The sequence below is a fragment of the Tenrec ecaudatus genome, chromosome 5 (genome assembly GCF_050624435.1).
Source record: "Tenrec ecaudatus isolate mTenEca1 chromosome 5, mTenEca1.hap1, whole genome shotgun sequence".
Taxonomy (NCBI): Eukaryota; Metazoa; Chordata; class Mammalia; order Afrosoricida; family Tenrecidae; genus Tenrec; species Tenrec ecaudatus.
Window position 1 is genome coordinate 89,211,830 of NC_134534.1, and position 26,454 is coordinate 89,238,283.

The window sequence follows — 26,454 nt, forward strand, 5'->3', positions numbered from 1 at the left end:
GTGAAAATAAGACTGGGAGCGCAGGATGAAATGCCAAAGATAATTTTATTTCTTTATCTATTCTCCTTAAAAGTGGAGTCCCCACTACTCATTCAAAAGAAATTGGATTAAAAATAAACAGATATCATAGGTTATGATATCGTTACTTGTGCCATGTTTTAAAAAACCAGTTGTATATTTTTCATATCAGCCATTTGCATGACAATGACATTTATTAGTATAACAAGGTATTGTGCAATGACAATTTTTTAAAGTTAATGGGCAGTAAGATATGATTTCTAAATTTTATATATATGGGAATGGTTAGCTGAAAAATTCAAAGAGGTGACTTAATTGGTCAGTCTCCCCCAGTAAGTATTACTAATCATATCCATTTACTTTCTCAATGGATCTAATATTTCGACTTTTTGTATTGCTAGAGAATAACAACAGAAGCAATTTTCATATTTCAACAGGCAATATGTCCTTGAAATACAATTGAAGGATAATTAAAATACAATAAGCAATTGTTTCGATGTATAAATAAAATTAATTCATCTTGTGAAGACATTTTCACACACACGCAATGCAGACACTTCAAAGGAACCTGTTGGTATACTTGTGGGGTGCTCGCTGGGCTGCAGTTTGAAAGCAGCTGACGCTTCAAGGGAGAAGCTTTCTACTCTGACCTGTAGGGTTGCTTTATGTCAGAATTAAGTAGATGGCAATGAAGTTTGGTTTGTTTTTTTTTTTTGAAGAGACATTTCAGATCACAAAATAATACTGAAGTAATGCTATCAATGCAATAACTAAAATACTTTATTATATACAATGGCTTATGGAAGAAAAAAGTACTAAGATGAAATAAAAAATTAATTGAGTTTATAAAATAGTTGGATCCTACTATTTAAAATGCTGTTGAAATTGGTTAGTGCCAACACCTTACAGTGCTAATAATTGGGGCCTTTCAAATGTCAATCCTTAGAGTCCCACTGTAGTGACCCATTTTAAATACCATATTAAATTTACTGTTAACGCATCTTATTCTACTCCATAATTTCTATAAATGGATATAACTTGAAGGCTCAACGACGAAAATGTAAGGTTACAATGTTCTTTCTGTATATGCGATATACATATAAGAACCAAATTCGGTAAATGACACAAATGTTACAACACGAGCATTGGATTGTCAATAAATATTCAAGTACACAAATACCTTTTTCCCTAGAGTTTGCTTTTTCTTCTGGACGTTGACTCATCTTGATTTTTCTTCAAGATTATCTCTTTTAATGGGAATTTTTTTGGACATCAAAATAAAAGGGAACTGGACAAATATTTTACAAAGTATTAAACATTCTATTGGAAGCTGACATCCTTAAGGTCAAGCCAAAAGTGTCCATTTTCATCTATTCTTAATGAGAAAGAATGTGTCTTTTGTTCTTGGATGGAAAAGAAAGCACAATTGAGTCTCAACCTGTGAATGAAAATGGCAATGTCATTTCTTCAGAATTTTCCTTCACATTGGCTTAGAGTTCCTTATATGAGTATCATTACATTCATATAGCTAACATTTCTATTTAACTTTCTTTTTAAAATATGAGTTCACACTAAATAACTTGATTATCTTTGGATTGAGTGGACAAGATCATTTTTCAACTACTATGCTTATGTTGTGTACTGTATTATATTTCTATGTTCTACATTCAATATTAAAACTAAACGATAGATAATTACTATTTCAAAGTGTCACTTAATGTTTAAATGGCATACATTTCTCAAGCCAAAGTGATAGAAGAGTCTTTCAAACTCTTCCAAGAGTCTTCCAAAGAGAAAAGCTATCTCTCCTACCTCCACCCAGCATTCTTTTTGGGCCTCTTCTACTCTGCCGTCTTTCAGACTTAAAGAATTGGTATTTAGTAAGCCCTTGGAAACACCGAAGGGCTGTTTTTGGTCTCAAATACATCTGTGGTAGGCAGTGGCACTCTGAACCATGGTCTAATAGATGGCACAGAGGCCAGGAGCCAGATACCCTAGCAGCCTCTTATCTACTTGATCCTCAGAGGGATTTTTTACTTTGATAAAATTCTCCTTTTTTCCTTCCCTTCTAATATGTGGTATTAAAAAATTTATATGTGATGTTTTTATAGTTTAATATAAAATGATCCCATGTTATTTCTCCGTGTGAAAATTTCCATTAGAGATCATCAGAAAATTATATTTTCCATTAGCACAGTAAAGGCATCAATTAATTAGAATACCCACTCCTAATGAAGACAGCAAAACAATCCTTGTGGGGTGGAATCATCACAGTTCATAGACATTTGCATAATACCTTGGCCCTTCATATGGGGGAATTTGCATAAATGTCTTTTACTAAAAAGAAAAGAGGAAAGTGGATGTTCGTCAGGGAAGTCAGAAGTAAATAGGCAGAGGTAAAGTCTGTTCACAGCTTTCCATTAAAATCACCTTTAAAAAAATAATTGTCTAAGGTGACAAAATATCCTAGCTACCTTATAAAAATATAAATGCATAGAAAAATTACAACTACATATATCCATTCACAATTTCTACATATAGTCTCATTATAATCATATTAGACCCCTTCTAAGTTAAAAACAAACTATTTTGCTGGTAAGGTGTACCCTATCGTATAGACTCATATTCACCACCTCTGTGAGCCTCACACCAGTGCTGTTGGGATGAAATACAGCCGGCACGTCCTATAGAAGCTGAAGGTCGGCAATGATTCCCGTCAGTGTCTTCTAGCTTTATGAAAAGTTTAGGGGTTGGTGTCCAAGCTTCACTTGAAAGGGAAGGGAATGTAGAGCCGTGGCGGTCCAGCTTCTCTCCCTGCACCCAGGGAGACAGAACCAGAAAGACAGCCTCGTTCCAGCGAGTCCTGTGCTGGCAAGACAGCCTAAATTGCAGGAAGGCTGCGCCTCTGCTGGGGTGTCAGCTCTGGATGCCATACATCCACTATGAAGATCAGCCGGAACGATGAGGCATCCTGCCATACCTCGTGTTCAAAGGAATCGTCAAAGATGAGTACCTTGCCTTCTTCCCATGTCCTGGAACAGAAAACACAGGCTTTTGAGCACAGCATTGGATGGTTCCGACAAACAAGAACCCCCCGCCTTTTTTTTTAACACATGGGGTCACCTGACTCCTGGTGACCCCCTGTGCTACAGAGGAGAACAGCTCCACAGGGTTTCCCTGGCGCTCATCTTTCTGGAAGCAAGTTACGAGGCCTTTCAGCTGAGGTGTTGCTGTTCGTGCCAGGGACCTTGGATGCCTGAGGCTAATTCATGTTTATGTAAAGTAAATCATTTTTATGATAAATATAAGCAAATAATTTGAATCCTAAGCCAGAGTTTATTTTTTTGATGATGAAGAAAGTAATTTCAGGATTCTTACTATGAACATCAATTTTCATTTAACACTAAAGCTGTAGGAAGGGTTGCCAGCCCTGCTTTTATTTCTGATCAAAGCCGGAGAGGGGCTCTTCTCCAGGGTCTTTCAGACACTGACGGTGACCTTTGGGCATTTGTCGTGTCTCAGGGCAGGGTGGGTGTGGGAGCTCTCTCTCTCTGGGGATACCTAGCACATGGCTTGCAGGCAATCGTTCCAAGAAATTCTCTTTTCAACTCATTCCATTTGCCATCTATAGAAGAGTACAGTAACCATATAACCTGGAAGAGGATGATCAAATTAGGTGTTGCATATGCTATGAAAACTGGCTATCTAAGGAAAGTTTTAATCAATACTGCAAAACACCTGGAATGCCTTCAATACTACCTCAAGATATCTGGAGAGGGACTAAGATTTAATATAGTATTAGTTTAAATCGGGTAGTAAAGAAGAAACTATATGGGGGAGAATTACACAGCACCTCTCAAATTCAAAGACATTGTATTAGCTATACTAATACTCTTTCAAAAATATATCTGCAACATACTAAATGCTAAGTTATGCTTTTAAATCAACATTTTACTAATTTTCTCTAGATATAAAATTCCATTTAAGCATTTGAAATCTTATGTTCTAGATTAGCACAAATGAAAACTACAGGACTACAAAGGAGAGCTCAATTTTAAGTTATTACTTTGGCAGGTAGCTTGCCCTGAGAAAACTACCTCTGTCTTACGATGCTCATTACTCACTGCTGGGGAATTAACATTAAATTAGGCATGAAGACATATTGCAAGGTTTCTCGAACTCAGCACTAACTGATATTCCGAGCCAGCTAATTCCTTATTGTGGGGGCTTTCATGTGTACTATAGGATGCTACACAACATCCACAAAGATCCAGAGCACATCTCCCAATTTATAATAGCCCACATGATCTCTACCACCCAACCAACCCACCTTTTGCTGTCCAGTTTATTTGAGCTCGCAGTCACCCACAGGAGGGAAGGGAACCGCCACCACGGGGTTGCAGAGGCTGTACTGTTACAGAAGCAGCCCACTACACACCTGTCTCTGACGGAAAGGCGGGCGGGCTCCAATCAGACCTTCCAGTTAGTGGCTAAGCACTTTAACCCGTGCACCACTTTCTCACTCCAAAGCCCAAATCATCACCATTGAGGGGATTCCAACTCAGCAACCGACAGGTCAGAAGTATTTTTGCAGGTTTCTGAGATTGCAACTGTTTATGGGAGTAGAACACCTCATCTTTCTCCCACGGAGAAACCGGGGGTGTCAAACTGCCGACTAGCAACCAAACATGTAACCCACTACGCCACTAGGGATCTTTTGTTTGGGCTCCTAAAATTATCTAAACACCTTGCCAAATGTCCCTTGTTGTGGGGGCGGAGAGAGGCAAACATGTTTCAGTTCAGAATTACTGGCATGTTAATGAATCTGAAGAAAAATTTTCCAAAATAATGAAAATAACTGACAAAATAACTAATATTTAAATGTCAACTTCTTCCATCATTGTGTTCTATACCTCACGCCGAGTTTAGTGTCTCTCATTGAGTAAACGTATCGACTGACCCTTGACAAAATTAATCGGGAAGTTCAAAGATAACTGAGTTCCACCCAACTTAAAAAAAGGACACAAACGTACAAACTTTGGAATGAACAGTAGAATAAATCAACCTTGTATCCTTGGCATGTCAAATGAGACTTGAAAAGAAAGGCAAAGCTAAAAAAAGAAGGCAATTAAGAAAAAAAGTAGAAATGTGGTCCATAGTTTGTTGCTATCAGCTGTAGAGTGGGACTGCGCTATCGCACCCTCGTGCACAGTGGAATGAAATACTGTCTGGTCCTACATCACTCCCATGATTGGCTGTAGACTGAACCCCTGTTTTCATTCATTTGTTTTCAGAGGCAGATTGCCAGGCCTTTCTTTCTAGTCCATTTTCATTTGGAAGCTCCACTTGAAACATGTTCTGTAACAGAGCAACACACAGGCGTCCACTGGCAGGTGGCTGGTAACTGTGTATGAAGTCCACTGGTCAGAAAATTGAACCCGATCATCTGCATGGATGGGGAAAATTCTACTACTGAAACAACACTGTTCTCTGAAAAATTAGGCAACATTTTCTAAGATTCGGTGTTGGTGGTATATTTAAGGTAACATCAGTGGGTACTCCTGACAAGCCTATAACACAGGCAGAAAAGAAGGGGGTGTGTAGGGTAAGAAAAGGGGCAGCACAGTGAAAAGGTTATGGCCTTAGGAGGAAGGCTGACTTAAACTTCCTGGCTCTGCCGTTATTTTTAATGTAACCTTGGGTGATTTACTTGACATATTTGAACCACTGTTTCTTTATCTGAAAGAAATCCCAACGTGAGGACAAGCATGGTGGTTGGCATATATTCAATTACTGGTACAGATTACAAAACAAAGAAAAATTGTAGAGAAAAGACAAAGATGATAATGTTAGGAAATGGCATGACAGGCACTGTATTCCTTGTAGAATTTGTACTATTTAAGAATACTGACAACTTCTAAGGAGGTGGATGTCAAGAATTTTTTAGAGAACTTTAAAAGATAGAAAACTAGATAAAAAACTGTAGGTTGTACAAAATTCTACATTCTACTAGGGAGGTCTGGTAAAGGCAAACATTTCAGATGATTTTGTGATTTGTTTTAAAAAGTCACTCATACATTAACTTAAAATCCCAGTGAATTGAAAAAATATTTTAGTCCTTACAGTTCTGTATGAGTAGAATTTGAAGACCCCTGGTTTGTGCCTTTGTGAACTTGTATTAATTCAGATATCAATAGATGTAAAGAGTTACTAGCCGAAAGAATACGAGAGTTAGCCCAAAGGGTTATTAAGAAGAAGCTTTTGCAGGGCCGTAAAACCCTGTGAGGAGGCATGTCCTATTTGATTCCTACTCGCTCTCTCGATTTCCTTCCTCAGGAGCCCTCGTGGCACAGCAGGATCAGCATTGTGCTGCAGTGCAAATCTGCCATTCACTCTGCGGGCAAGATGAGGCTGTCTGGTTCCTGCAGCTTTACAGGCTGGGAAACACTATGAGCAATCCACTCTGTCCCATAGGGTTGCTACCTTACATTTCCTCTTACTCTGACAGAGAAGAAAGATGATCACTGGTTTGCCCAAAGTTATTAAGAATGTCTGACCGCAAGATAAAGCATTATTATATAACCCCTCAATTTATCAAATTACTATAAAAATGATGATATAATGGTGACAGCACATGATAAATCAGGATAAATTTTGCATATCATACACGTCCACAGTTCAGTTGTATTTTAAGAGTTGTATGTGTATCACCACACGCAGTTCTAGGGCCTCCTCCTCCCCCGCCTGTATTCATTATTTGCTCCCCACTTCTCTTCAACCTCCCCTCATCCCCCAAAAGTTATTCATCAATTATTATCTCTATATATTTTTCCCTTCTGTCCCATACAAAAAAACCCACAAAAATAATGAAAACACACACACACACACACACGACCACCAGCAATATTAAAATAAGCCAGAAAGAAAACCTCTGCTAAAAAAGAAGTAAAACATATTAAAATCTAGAGCAAATCCCAGAACAGGAATAAAATGACTAAATCATATTATATCATCGTTCCATCTACCATAATCAAGTTTACAATAATCTGTTAGCAAGGTTATTTGAGTCCTTCAACTGTGGTCAGTCGGGGTGTGCCTGACGTTAAATCCTCATAGGTACTCTGTAGATAGATTTTGGGTTCCCATTGTCCTCCGTAACCTTCTACCAATTGGGTGTTTTCAATTTAGCCTTTGGTTCCATTCCCTGTTTCATATTTGGGTTTTGTTATCTGTCATCTTTGGATCACAGTTTGGTGTGCTTCTTCCATGTGGGTTTAGTTGATACCTCACTTAGATAGATGACTGCTTGTTTGAATACAAGCCTTTAAAAACCCTAGATATTATTCTTTATGATAGACAAACACCATCTGCTTTCTTCACCACAATTTGCTAAGGTACCCATATCATCTTCAGTGATCTCCTCAGGAAGGGCCACATCAAGCAGGGCCATGTCTTAAGAACTAAATGTTCTTGGCTTGGGCCAGAATTAAGTGGAAACCCAGAATCCATTCACTTGTCTATGGATTATGTACCACTCTGGTTTATTTTATAGGTCTCATATTCCTTTTATGATAAAGAACATTATTAATCATCCCCTTGGGGTAAAAGGCAATTCCATTCATAACATTAATTTATCCAACGGCATAGAACTTAACATACTGTGCGAAAAAGGAGGTTACACAAATATAAGCCAGCTGCAAACCTCAATCCACGAATTGTTGATTTGTAAAGATTGAATTCTTAAATGATTGAGCTCTGACCATAGGATTATTGCTAGAGGGAAATTTCTAGTAACATTCATTTACAAGGGCAGATCCTTGCCTTTCAGAATAATGCATGTCATTATAAAGCAAGGAGGGCATTTTAATAGAAAACACATTGTGGTTCTGGGCCATCTTTCATTGGATGCCCGCTAAGCCAGGGATCCTAACCAAGAGCCAATGGCCCATAATTCCACAGTCTTTGGGTGGCCATAATTTGTTTCTTGAACCAACAGGGCATTTCAGTCTTAAGTCCAAGGCTACAGGTAATTTTGAAGAACCCAATTCATTCTGAGGTTTCCACGTCAAGTCCTTCTGGTGTGGCCTACAGGGGGATGCAATGTTCCCCAATGAGAAGGGAACCTTACTGGAAAATCAAGTCAAGATCAGGAGAGGGGAGCACCTAGCTTTCAAAGAAGGCGCTTACACTCTGATACTGGGTCAATGGGATGAGCAACATCAGAAAGGGATGCTCTTCCATGATGCTCACCCTCCCGACACAACCGCTGAAGACAAAGCGGGTGAATAAGCAAATGTGGTGAAGAAAGCTGATGGGGCCCGGCTATCAAAAGATATAGCATCTGGGGTCTTAAAGGATGGAAGGTAAACAAGTGGCCATCTAGCTCAGAAGTAACAAAGCCCACATGGTACAAGCACACCAGCCTGTGTGATCACAGGGTCCCGAAAGGATCAGTTAGCAGGCATCATCAGAACAAAAACATCATATCATTGTGTGCTTACCTCCCTTATACGATCGCTGAAGACAAATGGGTATATAAGCAAATGTGGCAAAGAAGCTGATGGTGCCAGGCTATCAAAAGATATAGCGTCTGGGGTCTTAAAGACTTGAAGGTAAACAAGTGGCCATCTAGCTCAGAAGCAACAAAACCCATATGGAAGAAGCACACCAGTCTGTGCGATCATGAGGTGTCGAAGGGATCAGGTATCAGGCGTCATCAGAACAAAAAATCATATCATAGTGAATGAGGGGGTGAGTGCAGAGTGGAGACCCAAAGCCCGTTGTATGCCATCCCCTTACAGAAGGGTCTCAGGGAGGAGATGAGCCAGTCAGAGTGAGATGCAGCAATGATGAAACACAACTTTCCTCTAGTTCCTAAATGTTTCCTCTCCCCCCACTACTATCATGATCCCAATTCTACCTTACACATCTGGCTAGACCAGAGGATGTACAGTGGTACAGATAGGAACTGGAAACACAGGGAATCCAGAACAGTGGTGTGAGTGGCAATACTAGGAGGGTAGAGGGAGGGTGGGTTGGAAAGGGGGAACCGAATACAAGGATCTACATGTGACCTCCTCCCTGGGGCACGGACAACAGAAAAGTGGGTGAAGGGAGACGTCAGACAGGGCAAGATATGACAAAATAATAATTTATAAATTATCCAGGGCTCATGAGGGAGGGGGGATTGGGGAGGAAGGGGAAAAAATGAGGAGCTGATGCCAGGGGCTTAAGTGAAGAGCAAATGTTTTGAGAACGATGAGGGCAACAAATGTAAATGTGCTTTACACAATTGATTTATGTACAGATTGTGATAACAGTTGTATGAACCCCTAATAAAACGATTAAAAAAAGAAAAGGATGCTCAGGGAAGAACAAGTCTGATATTATGTTTCTGGTTAGACACTTTTGAACTACTTTCTACTCAACCTTTGGTGAATAATGATGATTTTGGCATAGAATTACCATCAATATTAATAATGTTAAGTAAGGTTTTTAAAGTGTATGAGGCTAGCTTCTCTAGGGGAGTAAAACCGTCTCTCTCTCTCTCTCTCTCTCTCTCTCTCTCTCCCACTCATCTGGTAAGAAGACCAGGTGGCATAGTGGGTTACTTGTTGAGCTGCTAACCTCAAGGGCAGTTTGAAACGACAAGCCATTCCATTAGAGAAAGACAAGGCTTACTACTCCTTTAAACAGAGTCCCAGAAACTCACAGGGACAGTTCTACCCTGTCTTAAAGGGTCAGGAGTTGGAATTGACTCAATGGCAATGAGATCTATGTATAGCTATAGGTAGCTAGCTAAAGACTAATGAGTAAAAACACAAAGAATTAAAACAGTAGTTGGCATAGAGTAAGAATGTACATTATTACTATCATCATCATGAATATACATATACAGACAATGAGAAGTAGGCAGTATCTCTGGGCATTAAAAGCAAAGCTACTGAGTTGGCACTGTGCTTCTCTGTACTATGAAAACACAATTGAAATGTTTCAGAAAGCTAAAGAATCACTGGAAGCACTTACTCATCTGTATTAGGAAATTTGGAAGACAGCTCCTTAGCCAAGTGACTGGAAGAGAGCCTTATTTGTACCCATTCCAAAGAAAGGTGACCCAACAGAATTCTCAAGCTATAGAACAGTATCATTGATATAGCACAAAAGTAAACTTTTACCTAAGGCCATCCAATAGTGGTTTCAGCAGCACATTGATAAAGAACTGCCAGAGGTTCAGGCCAGATTCAGAAGAGGACAAGGAACAAGGGATGTCAGTGCTGATATCAGATGGATCTTGGCTCAAAGCAGAGAATACCTGAAAGTCATTTTCTAGTGTCTGACTATGCAAAGATATTAGACTGTGGACCATAATAAACTGTGGCTAATCTTGAGAAGAATGGAAATTCTGGAACACTTGATTATGCTCACTTGGCACTTTAGCATGGATCAAGAGGCAGCTGTACGATCAGAAAAAGGGAATGCTGAGTGGTTTAAAATCAGGGAAGGTGTGAGTAAGCATTGTATCCTTCTCACTATACTTGTTCAAAATGTATGCTGAGAAAATCATCAGAGAAGCTGGATTATATGAAGATGAATGCAGCATCAGGTTTGGAAGAAGTCTTATTAACAACCTGTGGTATGGGCCTTGCTTGCTGACAGTGAAGAGGAATTGAAGCATTTGCTGATGAAGATCAAGGATTGTGGCCTTCAGTAGGTATTACAACCCACTGTAAGGAAAACCAAAATCCTCACAACTGGACCAATATGTAATATGATAAATGGAGAAAAACTTGAAGTTGTCAAGGATTTTGTCTTACTTGGATCCACAATCAATGCTCATGGAAGCAGCAGTCAAGAGGTCAAAAGACGTACTGCATTAAGTAAATCTGCTGCACAAGACATCTTTAGACTATTGAAGAGCAAGGATGTTTCTTTGTGGACTAAAGTGCACCTGATCCAACCCATGGTATTCTCCATTGCATCATTTGCATGTGAAAGTTGGACAAAGAATAGGGAAGACTGCAGAAGAATCGGTACATTTGAATTGTGGTGCTGGAGAAGCATATTGGAAGTACCGTGGACTGCTAAAATGACAAACGGATGTGTATTGGAAGAAGTAAGGCCAGAGTGCACCTTAGAGGAAAGGATGGCAAGACTTCTGCTTGCATACTTTGGACATCTTGTTGGGAGAGATTAATCCTTGGAGAAGGACATCATGTTTGGTGCAATGGTGGGGGAAGGCCCTCTACGAGATGGACTGACACAATGGCTGCATCAGTGGGCTCACGCACATGAGGATGGCGCAGGACCAATGGAGTGTTGCATTCTGCTGTGAATAGCGTGGCTCTGGATCACAGCTGACTTGATAGCACCTCACAGCAGCAGCAGCAGCAGCAGCAGCAGCAGAGGTGCCTCAAAAGCAAGTCCCAGAGATCTGCTTCTGCAACGTCACACGTCTGCACACATGGGAGAATCGCACCTGGAGTCGAAACTGACTCGTAGACAACCAGTAAGAACCTCAATCTCCCAAATAAAAGTCTTCTGGCAGAAGAAGATCTCATGATTCCTGCTGGACTCTCCATCGCACCTTCTAAGAAGGTGGCTGCAGTTACAAAATGAATGACCTCAGAGATTTTCAGACCCTCACCTTCCACTCAGACCTACCCGAAGGGCCATGAGAATGAGTAAGATAATCACCTGGTGTCTGCTTTAGGAATTCACAGCTCAGCTGTAGACATTTAGCTCATGTATATTAAGTGATAAAAGTACAGATGATAGGTGAAGCTTACTGAGAATATATACTCTAAGAAATCAGAAAAGAAATTCAATTCTTTTGCAACCACATTGAATATCCGGTAAAGAAATACTTTCAAGGCAAAGGGGGTAACCTGATTAAAGACACAGAAGCCAGAATGAGTATCGTGTGTTCACAGGATCATGGCAGAGGGGGCAGGGAAAAGAAGAGGCGTTCCAACATATACCACATTCAAGATATTAGAACCTGGGTTCAATGCCCTGTGTACATATTTTCTTTCATCCACACAATAACCCTGCAAAGTAGACATTGTCACTCTCTGTTTTATAGGTAAGGAGTCTGAGGGCTCAAAATAATTCAGGATAATGGGTGTTGGCGGCAGAGTCAGGATTGGGAAACGTCCACTACATCGTACTGCGCCCTCTAGAGCAAAACTCAGACATTTCTTCAGGAAGTGGGAGCTCTTGCGTTTACAAATAATGCAAAGCACACAGCAGTTTGCTCAAAGTGTGTTAACCAACTTTGAAGGCCAAGTCTGTCATCCTGGAGAGTAGAGCAGGAGTGGGGAAAATTTTTAAGAAGGGGAGCCATGAGTTGGGCAATTCCTTGAATTCAACAGAAGGGATTTTGGGAAAGGAGTTGTTAGACTGCACATCTGGATGAACTTCCCTCCTTGCAGACTACTTTAGTTAGGAAGGAAGATGATTAAGAACGTATACAGCACTGTGAGCGCTGAACATCGATCCTCAGAGGTGACGGATGAGTGTGGAAAGGATCGGAAGAAACATACCTGGTTTCTCCGGCACATCTGATCTTGCATCCTTCCTTTGGGATTACCAAGCCCAGGTGCATCCGGAGCCTGCAATTTGTGGGTCCTGTGTGAGGCCACACATGAGTCCCCGGGTGCATGACAGAATATTTGATCTGCACAAAAAATACAGGACAGCATATTTGATCAGCCCCCCAAAATACAATACTTCAATATTCAATCATTTATCAAGTGCAGAAGAATGAACAATCTAGGATGAAAATAAAAAGTTATTGTCAATTTGAATTTGGGTTTTTCTAAACTTCAAAATGTATTCTCATCTATGTCTTTATGAAGGAACTAAATATAAGCACCAATCAATAAATACTGAACATTTCCCTTCTCCCTTCCGATGTCTAGTACATGAAATTTTGTTTTATTAAAGAAGAAGTAAAAAGGGACAATTTGTTGGGCAAAAAACCCCAAAACATTTATTTGTGACTGTCAGCATTCCCTTATTCCAAACCCTAAAAACACTATTAGTACCTGTCCTCTCCTGCATCCAGTTGTCTCGGGGAATTTCTCCAAGAAAGCACAGGTTTTGGGAGCTCCTTTACAAGCATTTTCATTTTTTCTTCCTAGAACAAGAAATGATAAGACGGTCTGATAAATTAAATATAGCTCTAACTCACCCAGTTTTAACCACGTGTGATCTATTGTTTTGTCATTCTCACTTTAGAAATGAAAGGTTGAATAAACAGGAAGGCAAATTGTGCCGCACAAATAGACAGTGATTGGCAGAACAAGGACCAGCGTTCTTTGCTCAGTGTGAGGTTCTTTATCTACAGGCCACATGTGTAAGACTTAATTTCTTTCCTATGTGATGGGCAGAGAGTAATGCCCCAATCCCCTAAAAATATCTACGACCTAATCTGTGGAACCTTGAATATATTCTGTTATAACCAAAAGAAATTAAGTTTGCAGTGAACCTGGAGATGGCGAGACCATCCTGGATTTTCCAGGTGCATCCAACCTAACTACATTCTAAAGCCAAACTCACTCACATCAAGTCAAAGCCAATTCAGTGATCCAAGAGGGCAGGATGGAAATGCCCCTGTGAGATTCGGAGACTAACTGTCACGGGGTTAGAAAGTTCCCTCTTTCTCCCAGGGAGCAGCTGGCAGCTTCCAATTTCAGATCTTATGGATCCGCAGCCCAATATGTAACCCGCTACGCCAATTCACACAAAACGACTTCTAAGTGACAGAGAGAAACGGGAGCGTCAATGTTGGAGTGATGCAGGTAAGAAAGACTCAACAGGTCTTTGAAGACAGAATAAGGGGCCACAAGATAAGGAACATGGGCAGCCCGTAAAAGGTAGAGGAGGAGAAAAATAGACAAAAGAAGGTTTTCTTCCAGGTGAGAATCATTCCAGACTTCTAATTTACAGTTTTATGTCGCTAGTTACTGTTGTCAAAGGAGCACCTGGGGACAAACTGGGTTTTGGGATGGGCTGCTAACCACAGCGCTAGCGGTTCAAACCCATGAGCTGCTTTGTGGGCAGCAGATAAGGCTGTGTGTCCCCCAAAGATTTACATTCTTAGAATCCCTACGATGCAAACCTTCTCTACTAGAAGGCTTCTAAGAGTCCGAATCAACTTGCGGGCAGTGTTAGTTTTGTTGTTATTGAGTAAACTTCAACTCCTGGGGACCCATGTACAAAAAGACAGGCTGTTTCCCAGTCCTGCACCATCCTCACCATCATTGGAATGTTCACTGTCAGAGTCGCTGTGCAGGCGGCGTGCCTTCCATCTCAGGGGCTCACCTTCCCACACTCTCTCCGACAATATTCCATAGTGGTTCACTGGGTTTGCATTGGCTAATTTTCGGTAGTCGCAGATGCCAGGCCTTCCTTCCTAGGCTGTCTAAGTCTAGATGGTGTGTGGAAATCCGTCCACCGTGGATGTCCCTGCCAGCATTTGAAATCTAGCACCTTAGTAATACACACATCACCACAGAGCAAACTGACAGACATGTGGTAGTGAAATCACGTCACTTGTGGTAATTTATGCAACAACAATAGGAAACACAAACACTCTCTGAGAAAGAAAAATAGGTTATGTTATACTTTCAATGTGAAATTTATTTCTGTGATATTAAAGAGTCATCTTAACACTAGCTTCAACTGGAGTTTCATATCTTTCGATGCACACATGATCCCTTATATGTGGACAAGAATAGGATTGACATCTTTGAGAGATGAAAAAATCTCTATTCCTTCAATACCAAAAACCTCGGAAAGCCATAGAGCTGGTGTGCTTCAAATCAGAGGGTCTCTTCCAGTGCCTGTTCATCCTGTGCTACCATACAGTTTTGTGAAGCAATCTCTTCAAGTCATCCTGTTCCCTATGAGTGGCACAACTTTAAGCTTCCACGGACTATTCAAAAATCTTCAGTATTTATAAAACCATTACTTATTAGAGAGGATGTGCTAAGGGATTTAATAACATCATTTACTCTGCTTTGGAGTTAAAAACAACAACAAAACACATTTATATTCCCTGTTCAAAAAAGCAGAGTGTACTTATGCTAGTTGTGTTTAAAGGCAATGATGTAGAAGGAATAAAAGTAGAGTTGAATACATGGGAAAAGAAGGCTTTTTCTAAGTAAACTGTTTACAGTAGCGTATACAAAATGAGTTCAATGGTAAATGCCACTTTCAACATATATATATATATATATATATATATACACACACACATTCCTATATATCTATGTATGTATAGACAGAGTAGATTGACTCTCCATTACTATTGTGGTTATCCACTATGATTATGTAATAAAATGAAGTATTACATAATTAATTGGACAACTGTATCTCAGACCCTTTAGCAAGTACTCATTATCCTAGTGACAGTCCCATATTAAGGCAGTTTTCATTGCCATTCTTCAGATCGGGAACTGAGACTCAGAGATTCAGAAACATATCTCATCAAGCAGCTAAAAAGCAAGACACCCAAGATTCACATCCAGATGTTTTGTTTTCAAAGTCTATGTTTTATACCATTGTGTGCTCACTTCCCTGATACGATTGCTGAAGACAAATGGGTACATAAGCAAATGTGGTGAAAAATGTTGATGGTACCTGGCTATCAAAAGATATAGTGTCTGGGTTCTTAAAGGCTTGAAGGTAAACAAGCAACCATCTAGCTTAGAAGCAACAAAGCCCACATGGAAGAAGCACACCAACCTGTATGATCACGAGGTGTCAAAGGGATAAGGTATCAGGCATCATCAGAATAAAAAATCTTATCACTGTGAATAAGGGGCAAACATATAACTTTCCTCTATTTTCTAAATCCCCCCCCCCCCCCCATATCATGATCCCAATTCTACCTTACAAATCTGGCTAGACCAGAGGCTGTACCCTGGTACAGATAGGAACTGGAAACACTGGGAATCCAGGACAGAAGATCCCTTTAAGACCCAGTGGTAAGAGTGGTGATACCAGGAGGGTGGAGGGAGGGTGGAGTGGAAAAGGGGAACCGATTACAAGGATCTACATATAACCTCCTCCCTGGGGGTCAGACAACAGAAAATGGGTGAAGGGAGATGTGAGACAGTGTAAGATATGACAAAATAATACTTTATAAATTATCAAGCGCTCATGAGGGAGGGGGAAGCAGGGAAGGAGGGGGAAAAAAGAGGAGCTGATGCCAGGATCAAGTGGAGAGCAAATGTTCTGAGAATGATGAGGGCAATGAAATGTACAAATATGACTTACACAATAGATGTATGTATGGATTGTGATAATAGTTGTGTAAGCCTCTAATAAAATGACTTAAAAAACAAACAAAAGTCTATGCTTTAAAGCCTAACGACATTTTGTTGCACCATGGTTTACAAAGCATTGCATATGAATAGACCATTCAGCAATTGCCCAACGATTTTAACTCCAGGTGGACTACTTTAATTATCAGCTAATTAAAAATAATAAAATTTGTTTCTGGAGAAAATGGCCATGGAAAGACATAAACCAATGCCTATCTGAAGTAATCACTTTATTTTGTTTGCACGTGAGTATACTTTATGAAGTCAATTCATGGAGTTGAAAATTTTTAAAGGAGGAATTCTTCAAGTTTTAAGGATCTACTGCTGGATAACAGTAAGTTCGCTTTTATTTTTATAATTCTGATCTATTGACAGAAGCTGCTTAGAAAACTGTTGACAATAATTCAGAAGCACCTCCCAAAAGGTATGCAAAAAGGTTATGCCAAAAGGCTTCTAGCGGCACCACCTCTCGTGTGCCTTTGTGGTTGACCCCGCCTTATTACACCTCCTCAACTAGGCTTACCATTTATCGGACATTTTACATTATGACAACAGCAGAATATCTACTTTATTTTTATGAAAATATCACATGCCAGACTCTTCTTGCAAACTGTGTAACCCCTTTGCACATTCGTTTTCCATGTACTGTATGTATTTTACGCGTGGCTGTGTGTGTGTTCTTTTACACATTAGTAAAATGCAGCTAGTAGGAACAGATACTGAGTGTGAGCCAAGAGCAATGCTGGCTATGAGGGGTATCAATTTGACTGGGCCATGATTTTCAGTGATTTGGCAAGTATGTAATATGACATGGCCATCGTATAATGATGTAGTCATCCTCTATTTTCACATAATGCTAATTTTCACACAAGGTTCTGATATTTGGAACCTAAACATGTTGATAAATGTGGACTGAATATATATACTTTTGTGTTCATTGTTGATTACGATATTAAAACGTAGAATCCCTATTTGAAAAGTGAGTGATTATATTCTACTCAGAAGAGCTTCAAAAGACAGGCCGGGCAACGTGCTGCTTGCTGAGCGGCCGCAGCCTGATAACCCTGTAAGGCGCAGTCTCGCACTTCACATACGGGGCTGCCACAGGTCAGAATCTACTCTAAGACAATGAACGATGACATCGACAACAACAACACAACCAATTTGTGAGTTCTATCTTTTCAACTCAGGAAACCTGGTAATTTGAAAAAGAACATAGTTTACTACTGATTATATATCTTACAAGACCTGTCATGATCTCTTCTCCCCATTTGGGTAGAAAACCAAACTTCGAACTACAGCTTGAAGTCCGTCTAGTAGCATCTACATCTTCACTTAACTCGACGCCTGTTTATTGCACTGTGGGTGTTGCTACGATGCCCTAATGCTAGAAGCATAGTCACTGGCATTTCAAATGCTAGCAGGGTCCCTAATCATGAACACGTTTCACTAGAGTTTCTAGTCTAAGGCCGGCGAGAAAGAAAGGCCTGGCAATCTCCTGTGGAAAATAAGCAATGAAACTCTTAAGGATCACAACATAATAGCGTTCACTATAGTGCTGGAAGATGAGGCCCTTGTTCATTAAGACTTGACACAGTAGCCATAACGATGGTTTCACAGATGCTAATGACCGTGTGTCCTTCTGTTCTACTAGGTGAGTAAAAAAGTATTGTTACTGTGGTTCTAGTTCATACGCGTGCAGGTTGATTCTAAATGTGTTTAAACAGGTCTCTATGATCAGTGGATGGCTACACACAGCTTCTCCCCGAAGTACGGTTGTATAAGATCACCACGCGTCTGACCTGACTCGATAGCAGCTAACAATACGCCTTCATTGATGCAGATAATTCCTGCACTTCTTTCGCTTGATCTGAGTTCTCAATGTAGTTAAGCAACCTCTCTTGCTACTTCCGCTTCCCATCTGGCTGTTTCCACACACCAAGGACTCACTCTCCGTTGTCTCCAAGCTGATAGACCCAAACTACCATCTTATTTTAGGTATATTATCTTGTTTCTATTTAAGCTGCATGTCTTGTCTTCTAAATTATTCTCAAACCAAATTTGTTTCTGGAAAACACGAGAGCCCTTCTCAAATTCAAAAGAATCTCACTGTCATCAAAGTGATTCTGACTTAGTGACCTTGTAAAGCCAACCTCCCTGCCAGAGAGTCAATTCTGACTCATGGAGACCCTATAAACTCACTGTCATCGAGTTGATTCTCACTCGTGCACACTACTGAATTGAGTAGAACTGTCCCTGTGGGCTTCTGAGACTAAATCTTTACACAAGTAGAAAGCCTCATGTTTCTCCCACTAAGTGGCTAGTGGTTTCAAACTGCTGACCTGTGGTTAGCAGTGTAAGGCGTAATCCACTAGGGCAAACTTCCTGGACCCCTTCTAGAAGCCTGGAATTACAGATGTTGTTGCTGTTAAGTACCACCAAGTCAGTTCTGTCTCGTAACAAGCCTACGCACAACAAAATGAAGCACTGCGCGGTCTTGTGCAGTCCTCACAATTGTTCTCGTAGTTGGGCCCCCGTTGCAGCCCGCGGGCCAATCTCTCTTCCTGAGAGCCCTTTCCCTTTTCACCGAGTCCCTACTTCACCAGGCATGATGTCCTGTTCCAGAAACTGGGCCTCCTGATAATGTGTGCGGGACCTGCACGTGAGGCCAAGTCTTGCCATCGTCGTTTTTAAGGAACCTTCTGCCTGTGCACTTCCGGTTCTCCATGGTACATCTAATATTTTGCTAACACCTTAAGTCAAGGGTATCAAATATTTTTCAGTGGTCTTTAGTCACTGACCAGGTGCTGCATATATATGAAGGGGCTGAAAATATACCAGCTGGGTCAGGTGACATTAGTTCTCAAAATTATATCTTTGCTTTATACCACTTTAAAGATATTTTGTTCCCTGTTTTAAAATAAATTTTTATTGTGAATTAGGTAGAGTTTTACATTTCAGATATTCAATTTTGTATGTAATTCAAAGCTTGCTTTCTGAACTGCTACTCCCAGGAGTGTTGATCCTTGAAAATTTCAATCTTTTCTGCTTTTATCATCATGTTGCTTATTGGCCCAGTTGTGAGACTTTTTCTTTTCTTTACATTGATATATAATCCATACTAGTAGTTATAATCTTTGATCTTCATTAGTAAGTGCTTCCAGTCTTTGCTTTCAGCAAACAAGGTTACGTTATGTGCATACTACAAGTTGTTAAGGAGTCTTTCCTCAAACCTGATGTCACATTCTTCTTCATGGACTCCCGTCTCCTGGATTATTTGCTCAACACAGAGAATGGCTAAGTGACAGGACATAACCGTGGCGCCCACCTTTCCTGATTTTTATACTAGATAGTAGGCCACAACAAAAAACCTTAACAACACTTCCCAAAGAGAAAGAATATGAACAAGATGTCCATATGACAATGAAGGTAAAAATAAGTTTTAAAATTTGGAGCACTTCAACGTATTAAGAAACTGTGTGTATGGTACACACACAAGAACACATGCACATGTGTGCCTCCCTGAGCGTGCGCGTGCGTGCGCGCACACACACACACACACACACACACTTCCAAGTTATTTTGCATCAAAATTGAGAGTAGATAAAAATACAGTCTTTACGTCTTAAAGGCTTGAAGGCAAATAAGTGGCCATCTAGCTCAAAAGCAACAAAGCCCACAGAGAAGAAGCACACGGCATAAGCGAATACAAGGTGTTGAATGGACCATGTAGCAGACACCAAGGAAGAAAAACAATCATCGTGTGATCACTTTCCTCACACAAATGCTGAAGACGAATGTGTGCATAAGTAAGTGTGGTGAAGAAGGCTGATGGTGCCCAGCTATTGAGAGATATAGCATCTGGGGACTTAAAAGCTTGAAAGCAAACAAGCAGCCATCTAGCCCAGAAGCAACCAAGCCCACACGGAAGCAGCACACCAACATAGGTGATCATGAAGGGCAGAGGAGACCAGGTCTCAGACAACAATGGTGGGGTGGTGGTGAGAATCACATCACCGTGAAAGAGGGGGAGTACATGATGGGGACCCAATGCCCATCTGTAGACAGCTGGACATACCTTCTAGAGGGGTTGTGGGGAGGAGATGGGTCACTCAGGGTTCAGTGTAGCAACAATGAAACTAAAAACCTTCCTCTAATTCCTGAATGCTTCCTCCCCTCCCAATCATCATGACCCCAATTCTACCTTGCGGACCTGGTTACACCAGAGGATGTACAGAGGTGCAGTGGGGCTCTGGAGGCACAGGGAATCTAGGACAGACGAACCCCTCAACACCAGCGGTGGGAGTGGCGACACCAGGAGGGAAGGGCGTGTAGAAAGGGAGAACTGATCTCGGAGATCTATGTGTAACCTCCTCTCTGGGAGATGGGCAATGAGGAGGCGGGTGAGGGGAGACGCCGGGGAGTGTAAGATAAGATATAGTAATTATTTATAAACTATCAAGGGACCAGGGGTGGGATCGGGGAGGGAGGAGGACAGGGGAAAAAAAGGGAAACCGAGCTGATTCCAGGAACTCAAGTGGAAGGTGAATTATGAGAATGACAAGTGCAACGAATGTATAAGGGTGCTTTGCTCAATTGATGTATGTACAGACTGTGATAAGAGCCTTATGAGCCCCAATAAAAAGATTAAAAATAAATAAATAAATAAAAGACCAAAAAAATACAGTCTGTACAAAAAAAACACATAGGAAAATATCATACATTACAATATGTGGGGTATTTCCAAAGCTGCATCTTGTGGCCAGCCCATACTTTTAAATAATTTATTAATAATGAAAAAAGAATCCAGATAATTTAATGAGTTCAACAATTTTTAAGAAAATAATAAGCAAACTTAAAATAAAAAGAAAACTTTGAGTAGACATTAGAAAATACAGTAGCTGAGAAGTAAATTTATGATTTTTTAACAACATGATAGAAATCTATCAAGCTTAAAGGAAAAAACTTAATAATTTCAATCAATGGGAAGAATTTAACAGATCAAGAAAACAAAGATTCTAAGGAGGTATTCTTGGAAGTCAAAATGTTGCCTCCGATCAAATCTTGTTTAATTCCTTTCCTTTTTATACAGTTATATGCTCTCTGATACTTTCCTATTTCAACTTAAGCTTGTTTGTTTGTTTGTTTTCGGCAAAGATCAAGAGGATGATAGGAGCTCTGGTTGGCTTGGCATTGGTGGTTCAACCCCGCTCCTCCAGAGGAGGAAGCTCAAGCTACCTGCTTCCCTAAAGACTCACAGTCTTGGAAACCCTACATCGGCTCGCTACTCAGTCAGCATCAATTGTATGGTAGCTGGGTTAGAAATCACAGTGGGATCCTGCTATTTTACAACATTGTTTTAGGAAACCCAATAGACTCCGGGACACATAAAATGCTATTAAAAAAAACCCGAGTTATTACATGCAGAGTGATACTCTTAAGTATCAATACAATCAATTCATTTTAGTGAGACATTCAAAATCAATAGCCTTCTAGCTTTGTTAAAAAGGAATCTTTGCAAAAAACTGACAGCCACTTGAAACTATAAATAATCTGTCTTTTGGCTGTACAATCCTTTACAAATATTACTAAAATAGTTCTTCCTTTAAGTGTAAACCACTCTGAAAGCATAATTACAATTAAGTTCTGTGTTCATTAGTTGATTTAATAAAAATGGAATGCTTATCATCCTATTAATTTACTGCTTTAGCTAAAGACTTACAACATGCTATTCAGCTTCCAAGAGAGATCTACCTTAATACACTTTTGTTAACCATGGTTAACTTGATTATTCAAAAAGCAGTATTGTACAGAGGCAATAATAAAATTAAATACTCTTCATCTTAAAGATTTATCTATTAACTTTTTGAGCACACATATATTGGAACACCTCATGTGTACCTGGGTCTAGGTTAGATCCATAGAACACAGAGTTGAATATGAACCCTCTCTATTCTCTAAGAGCTAGGACACTAGCTAATAACACTGGACTTTTGTTCAGGTGTATTATCACAACTAACAAAACTCATATTTGGTGATATATATTAGGCATCCAATATCATCTCTATTTTACAGGAAATTTTTCTCAGACACTGTTAGCACATGGTGGACTCTTCAGTTATGCCAACAATGTAGGATTCCTGTCAGAACATATATAAAACGAAAGATCAAGAAAAACAAGATACTATTTACATATAGTTATTCAAATACTCGTGTGATTGATTATACACCCACAGATGATAACCACACGGACTCACTAAGTCAGTATTTATACTTAGTTTTTAAAAAGAGTCATGGATGCATTTTCCAAATCTAGGTTTTCCAAGCAGCCTCCTGTAAGCCTGAGAATCCTGACTGTTAAGTGTAAGGGATGTAACGTTGAGTGTATTCATGTCCTGCGTAGCCTGGCTGAGAGATCAAGCTGGAAGTCAGGACCCACCTTGCTGCCAGAGTGTGAACTGGCTCCAGTCCCCCTTCTCCCTCAGATTTTCATCCTCCGGCAGGAAGAGGCCTCTGGCTTTGTCCATTACTGCGAGGCCTTCGTCACGGATGAGCTTCCAGTTCCTTTCTAAGGACTAAAGGAAAGTTTTGTCTTATTGCACTGAAATTATAACTGGCAGACCATTCTATACAGTCTCAACTTTTTCATTTGTTTAATCAACTTAATGTTTGTTTACATCTAGATTGTTTATTATAATTTGTAGAGATCTCTTTTCAAAAATTTCTTAAAAACAAAAATGATATTTTTTCAGAATTAAGTGCTTTTGCATCATGAAAATTTCAAAAGTTCATGGAAACCTCATAGAATATCCAGCTTCATAATTCACATTTACATTTGCTTAAAGGTATCTTTATAATAAATCATTAAGAATATCAAGGTTGTTGTACCAGTAATAAACGATCTAATTATCAGTAATTACATCAATATTAAAACAACCACAACTTCTTGTCTGCCAGTTTATTGTGTTAGGGTGGCTAGCATGTTGCTGTAGCCATGCCCCAGCCCCCCATGTTTCAACTAGCAGAAGGGTCTCCCATGTGGACCCGTCTCAGTGGAGCACTCAGACTACGAACAGACTAGGAAGGAAAAGGCGATCGATCTACTTTGGAAGGATGAGCCACGGAAAACCTTTTGTGCAAAAGTTGAAATTCTGACATATTGCAGAGGAGCCCTCTCAGGTTGAAGTGTATTCAAGCTATGACTGTGCAAGAGCTGCCTCTTCAAAGGGAGTTGATTTTCATGGCACACATTAACATTCCAGCTGACTCCCAAGGAGGATGTGGCAAGGATCCTGCTGATGTCAGACGGATATTGGCTGGGAGCCTGTTGTCATTAGGGGCTGTAGACAGTTCTGACGCACAGGGAGAGAAAGACAGCCTGCGCCTGCACTATCTTCACAATCGTTGTTACATGGAACACACTGTTGTAGCCACTGGGTCAGTACATCCCTTGACAGACACAGACAGACAGCAAATAAAAGGAGAGAGAACAATATTTCATGTAACCAGTAAACAAAAATGAGCAAGGGTGGCCGGACTGATATCAGAGAAAGGAAACTTTACATTCAAGTTTAAGAGAAAACATAGAGATAATACACATACTAGCAGAGGAGGAGTCCTGCTAGCACTGTGCGCTAAGTGCTGTGTGCTGCTAACAGCAAAAATGGCAGCTTACACCCAGCAGTCAGTCCGTGGGGAACAGATGAGGCTACCTGCTTTTGTAAAGTTAGTCTCAGAAAACCTCTGTTGGTCACTATGCTTTGGAATTAGCTCAGGACAATGGGTTTGGTAACAATACACCAAAATACATGAAATAAATTCTGATTATTCTGAAAGGAGAAAGAGAACTCCACCATCATAGCAGGGGACTAGAGACTGAAAGAGACCTACAAAAATGGAACTATATCCCGTGCTCATGGACTGTAAGGCAATATATAATGAAAACGTCAATTCTGTCTCATACAAGTTCAACATAGTCCTGATGTAAATCCCAAGGAGAAAATGGAAACAAGAAAGGGAAAAACTAATGTCATATGGAAGAAACCTGAAATAAAGAAATAGTGAATAAAAAGAATAAAGTAGAATACTTGCACGCCTCGATATCAAAACATACTAACATAGTGACTGTGTCAAAAGAGACTGGTATTATTTCAAAGACATACAGACCAGTGACATAGATGATTGAGAACTCAGACAAACCCAGCTGTCAAACAGCATATTGCACTGACTAAAAATGCTGCACAAGACCTCTTTAGAGTGTTAAGAAATACCTCTTGGAGAACTAGAGTGCCTCGGACCAAGCCATGGTATTTTCTATGGCCCCGTATGCAATGTGAAAGGCGGACACAGAATAAGAAAGACCACGGAATTACGGTGCTGAGGATGAATACTAGAGTACCATGATTTCCGGTAGAACAAACAGATCTGTTTTGAAAGCCAGAATGCTCCTTGAAAGCCAGGATGAAGGGAATTCATCTAACATTTTGAACTTGTTTTCAAGAGTCACCAAAAAACCAAACTTACTGCTATCGAGTCAATTCTGCCTCAAAGTGACCCTTTAGGACAAGGTAAAACTGCCCCTGTGAGTTTCCAAGACTGTGGCTATTCCTGAGATCAGAAAGCTTTGTCTTTCTCACGCAGACCTGGCATGAGAGCAGTTTAGAACTGCTGTCTTTACAATTAGCAGCCCGATGCACAGCCACAACATTGCCAGGGCTCCTTGCCAGGAGACGCCGGCCCGGGAAGGACAGCGTGTCTGGTAGAGCAGAGAGTCAGCAATAAGGAGGAAGCTTCTCAACCAGAAAGAAGGACAGCAGCCGGCACAGGCTCAAAACTAGCAATGACGACGGGGAGAGGGCAGGACCGGGAAATGCTAGCTCGTACAAAGGGTCACTATGAGTTGGCCTCGACTTCCCAAAACCTAACCACATCTGGATAAATGATAGTCCAAAACAAGGTCAAAGACAATTCAGTGAGGCAAAAGCAGTTTAATAAATGGTGCTAGCAAAACTGGTTATCTACTTGAACAAAAACGAAATAGGACCATGCCTCACACCATCTGCAAAACTTAACTCAAAATGCATCAAAGATCAGCGTGTTAAAAAGCTCTGGAAAACAACATAGGAATAAAAATAGTGGGTCTAATCTTTGTAATAATAGAATAATAAACGTTACCACAAAAATATTAGTAGAGGGCAAGAAAGACAAATGAGAGGTCTTACAATGAAAAACATCTATTCAGCAAAAGACTTTATTAAAAGAGTAAATAGGCAACCTACCAAGTAGGGGTGGGGAGTCTTAGGAAATGCTTTATCTAATAAGGGTCTAATCTCTAAAATCTATAGAACATTGTAACAACTCAAGAACAAAAAGGCAAATAGCACATCACAAAATTGGCAAAGGATATAAAAAGAGACTTTACAGCAGAGGACATCCAAGCAGCCAATAACATGAAAAGATGTTCATGATCATGAGCCGTTGCTGCTGCTGTTGTTAAGTGCCACTGAATCCGTTTGGGTTTATAGCAGCACTGTGCACAGCAGAATGAAGCACTGCCCGGTCCTGTGCCTTCGTCACAATTGTTCTTAGAGTTGAGCCCATTGCTGCAGCCACTGTGTCAATCTATCTTACTGAGGGCTTCTCTTTTTCCTGTCTCTCTTCTTTAGCAAGCATGGTGTCCTTTTCCAGGGACAGGTAGCTCCTGAAAATGTCTTTGCTTCTAAGAAGGATTCCAGCTGTATTTCTTCCAGGACAGATTTCTTTGTTTGTCTGGTCATGCATTCATTCTTTCTCAGCTCCCTTTAATCAATGTCCAAATTTCACATGCTTAAGAAGTGATTAAAAATACCATGGCTTGAGCCAGGTGTAATGTTAGCCCTCAAAGTCACACCCTTGCTTTCCAACACTTGAAAGAGGTCTTGTGCAGCAGATTTACTCAATATAATGTGACATTGAAGCTCTTGACTGCTCCCACTATGAACACGGATTGTGGATCCAATGAAGAAAAAATCCTTGACAACTTGAATATTTTTTCAGCTTATCATGATGTTACCTATTGGTCCAGTTGTCAGGAATTTTGTTTTCTTTCTATTGAGTTGCAATCCAG

At 40.3% G+C, this 26,454-nt stretch overlaps 1 protein-coding gene across 4 annotated transcripts in view; it reads right to left on the reverse strand.

Annotated features, from left to right (window-relative positions):
* Positions 1-26: 26 nt before the first annotated feature.
* ASPH (aspartate beta-hydroxylase) overlaps positions 27-26,454 on the reverse strand; it is a 146,757-nt gene continuing 120,329 nt past the window's right edge. For all 4 annotated transcript variants that reach the window (XM_075549709.1, XM_075549706.1, XM_075549710.1 and 1 more), the window contains 4 exons: positions 22,789-22,924; positions 13,065-13,156; positions 12,561-12,694; positions 27-3,050 (listed from right to left, as the gene is read on the reverse strand). In XM_075549709.1, the coding sequence (XP_075405824.1) occupies positions 2,900-3,050; positions 12,561-12,694; positions 13,065-13,156; positions 22,789-22,924 (513 nt within the window). In that variant the 3' untranslated portion in view covers positions 27-2,899. The remainder of the gene's footprint in view (positions 3,051-12,560; positions 12,695-13,064; positions 13,157-22,788; positions 22,925-26,454) is intronic.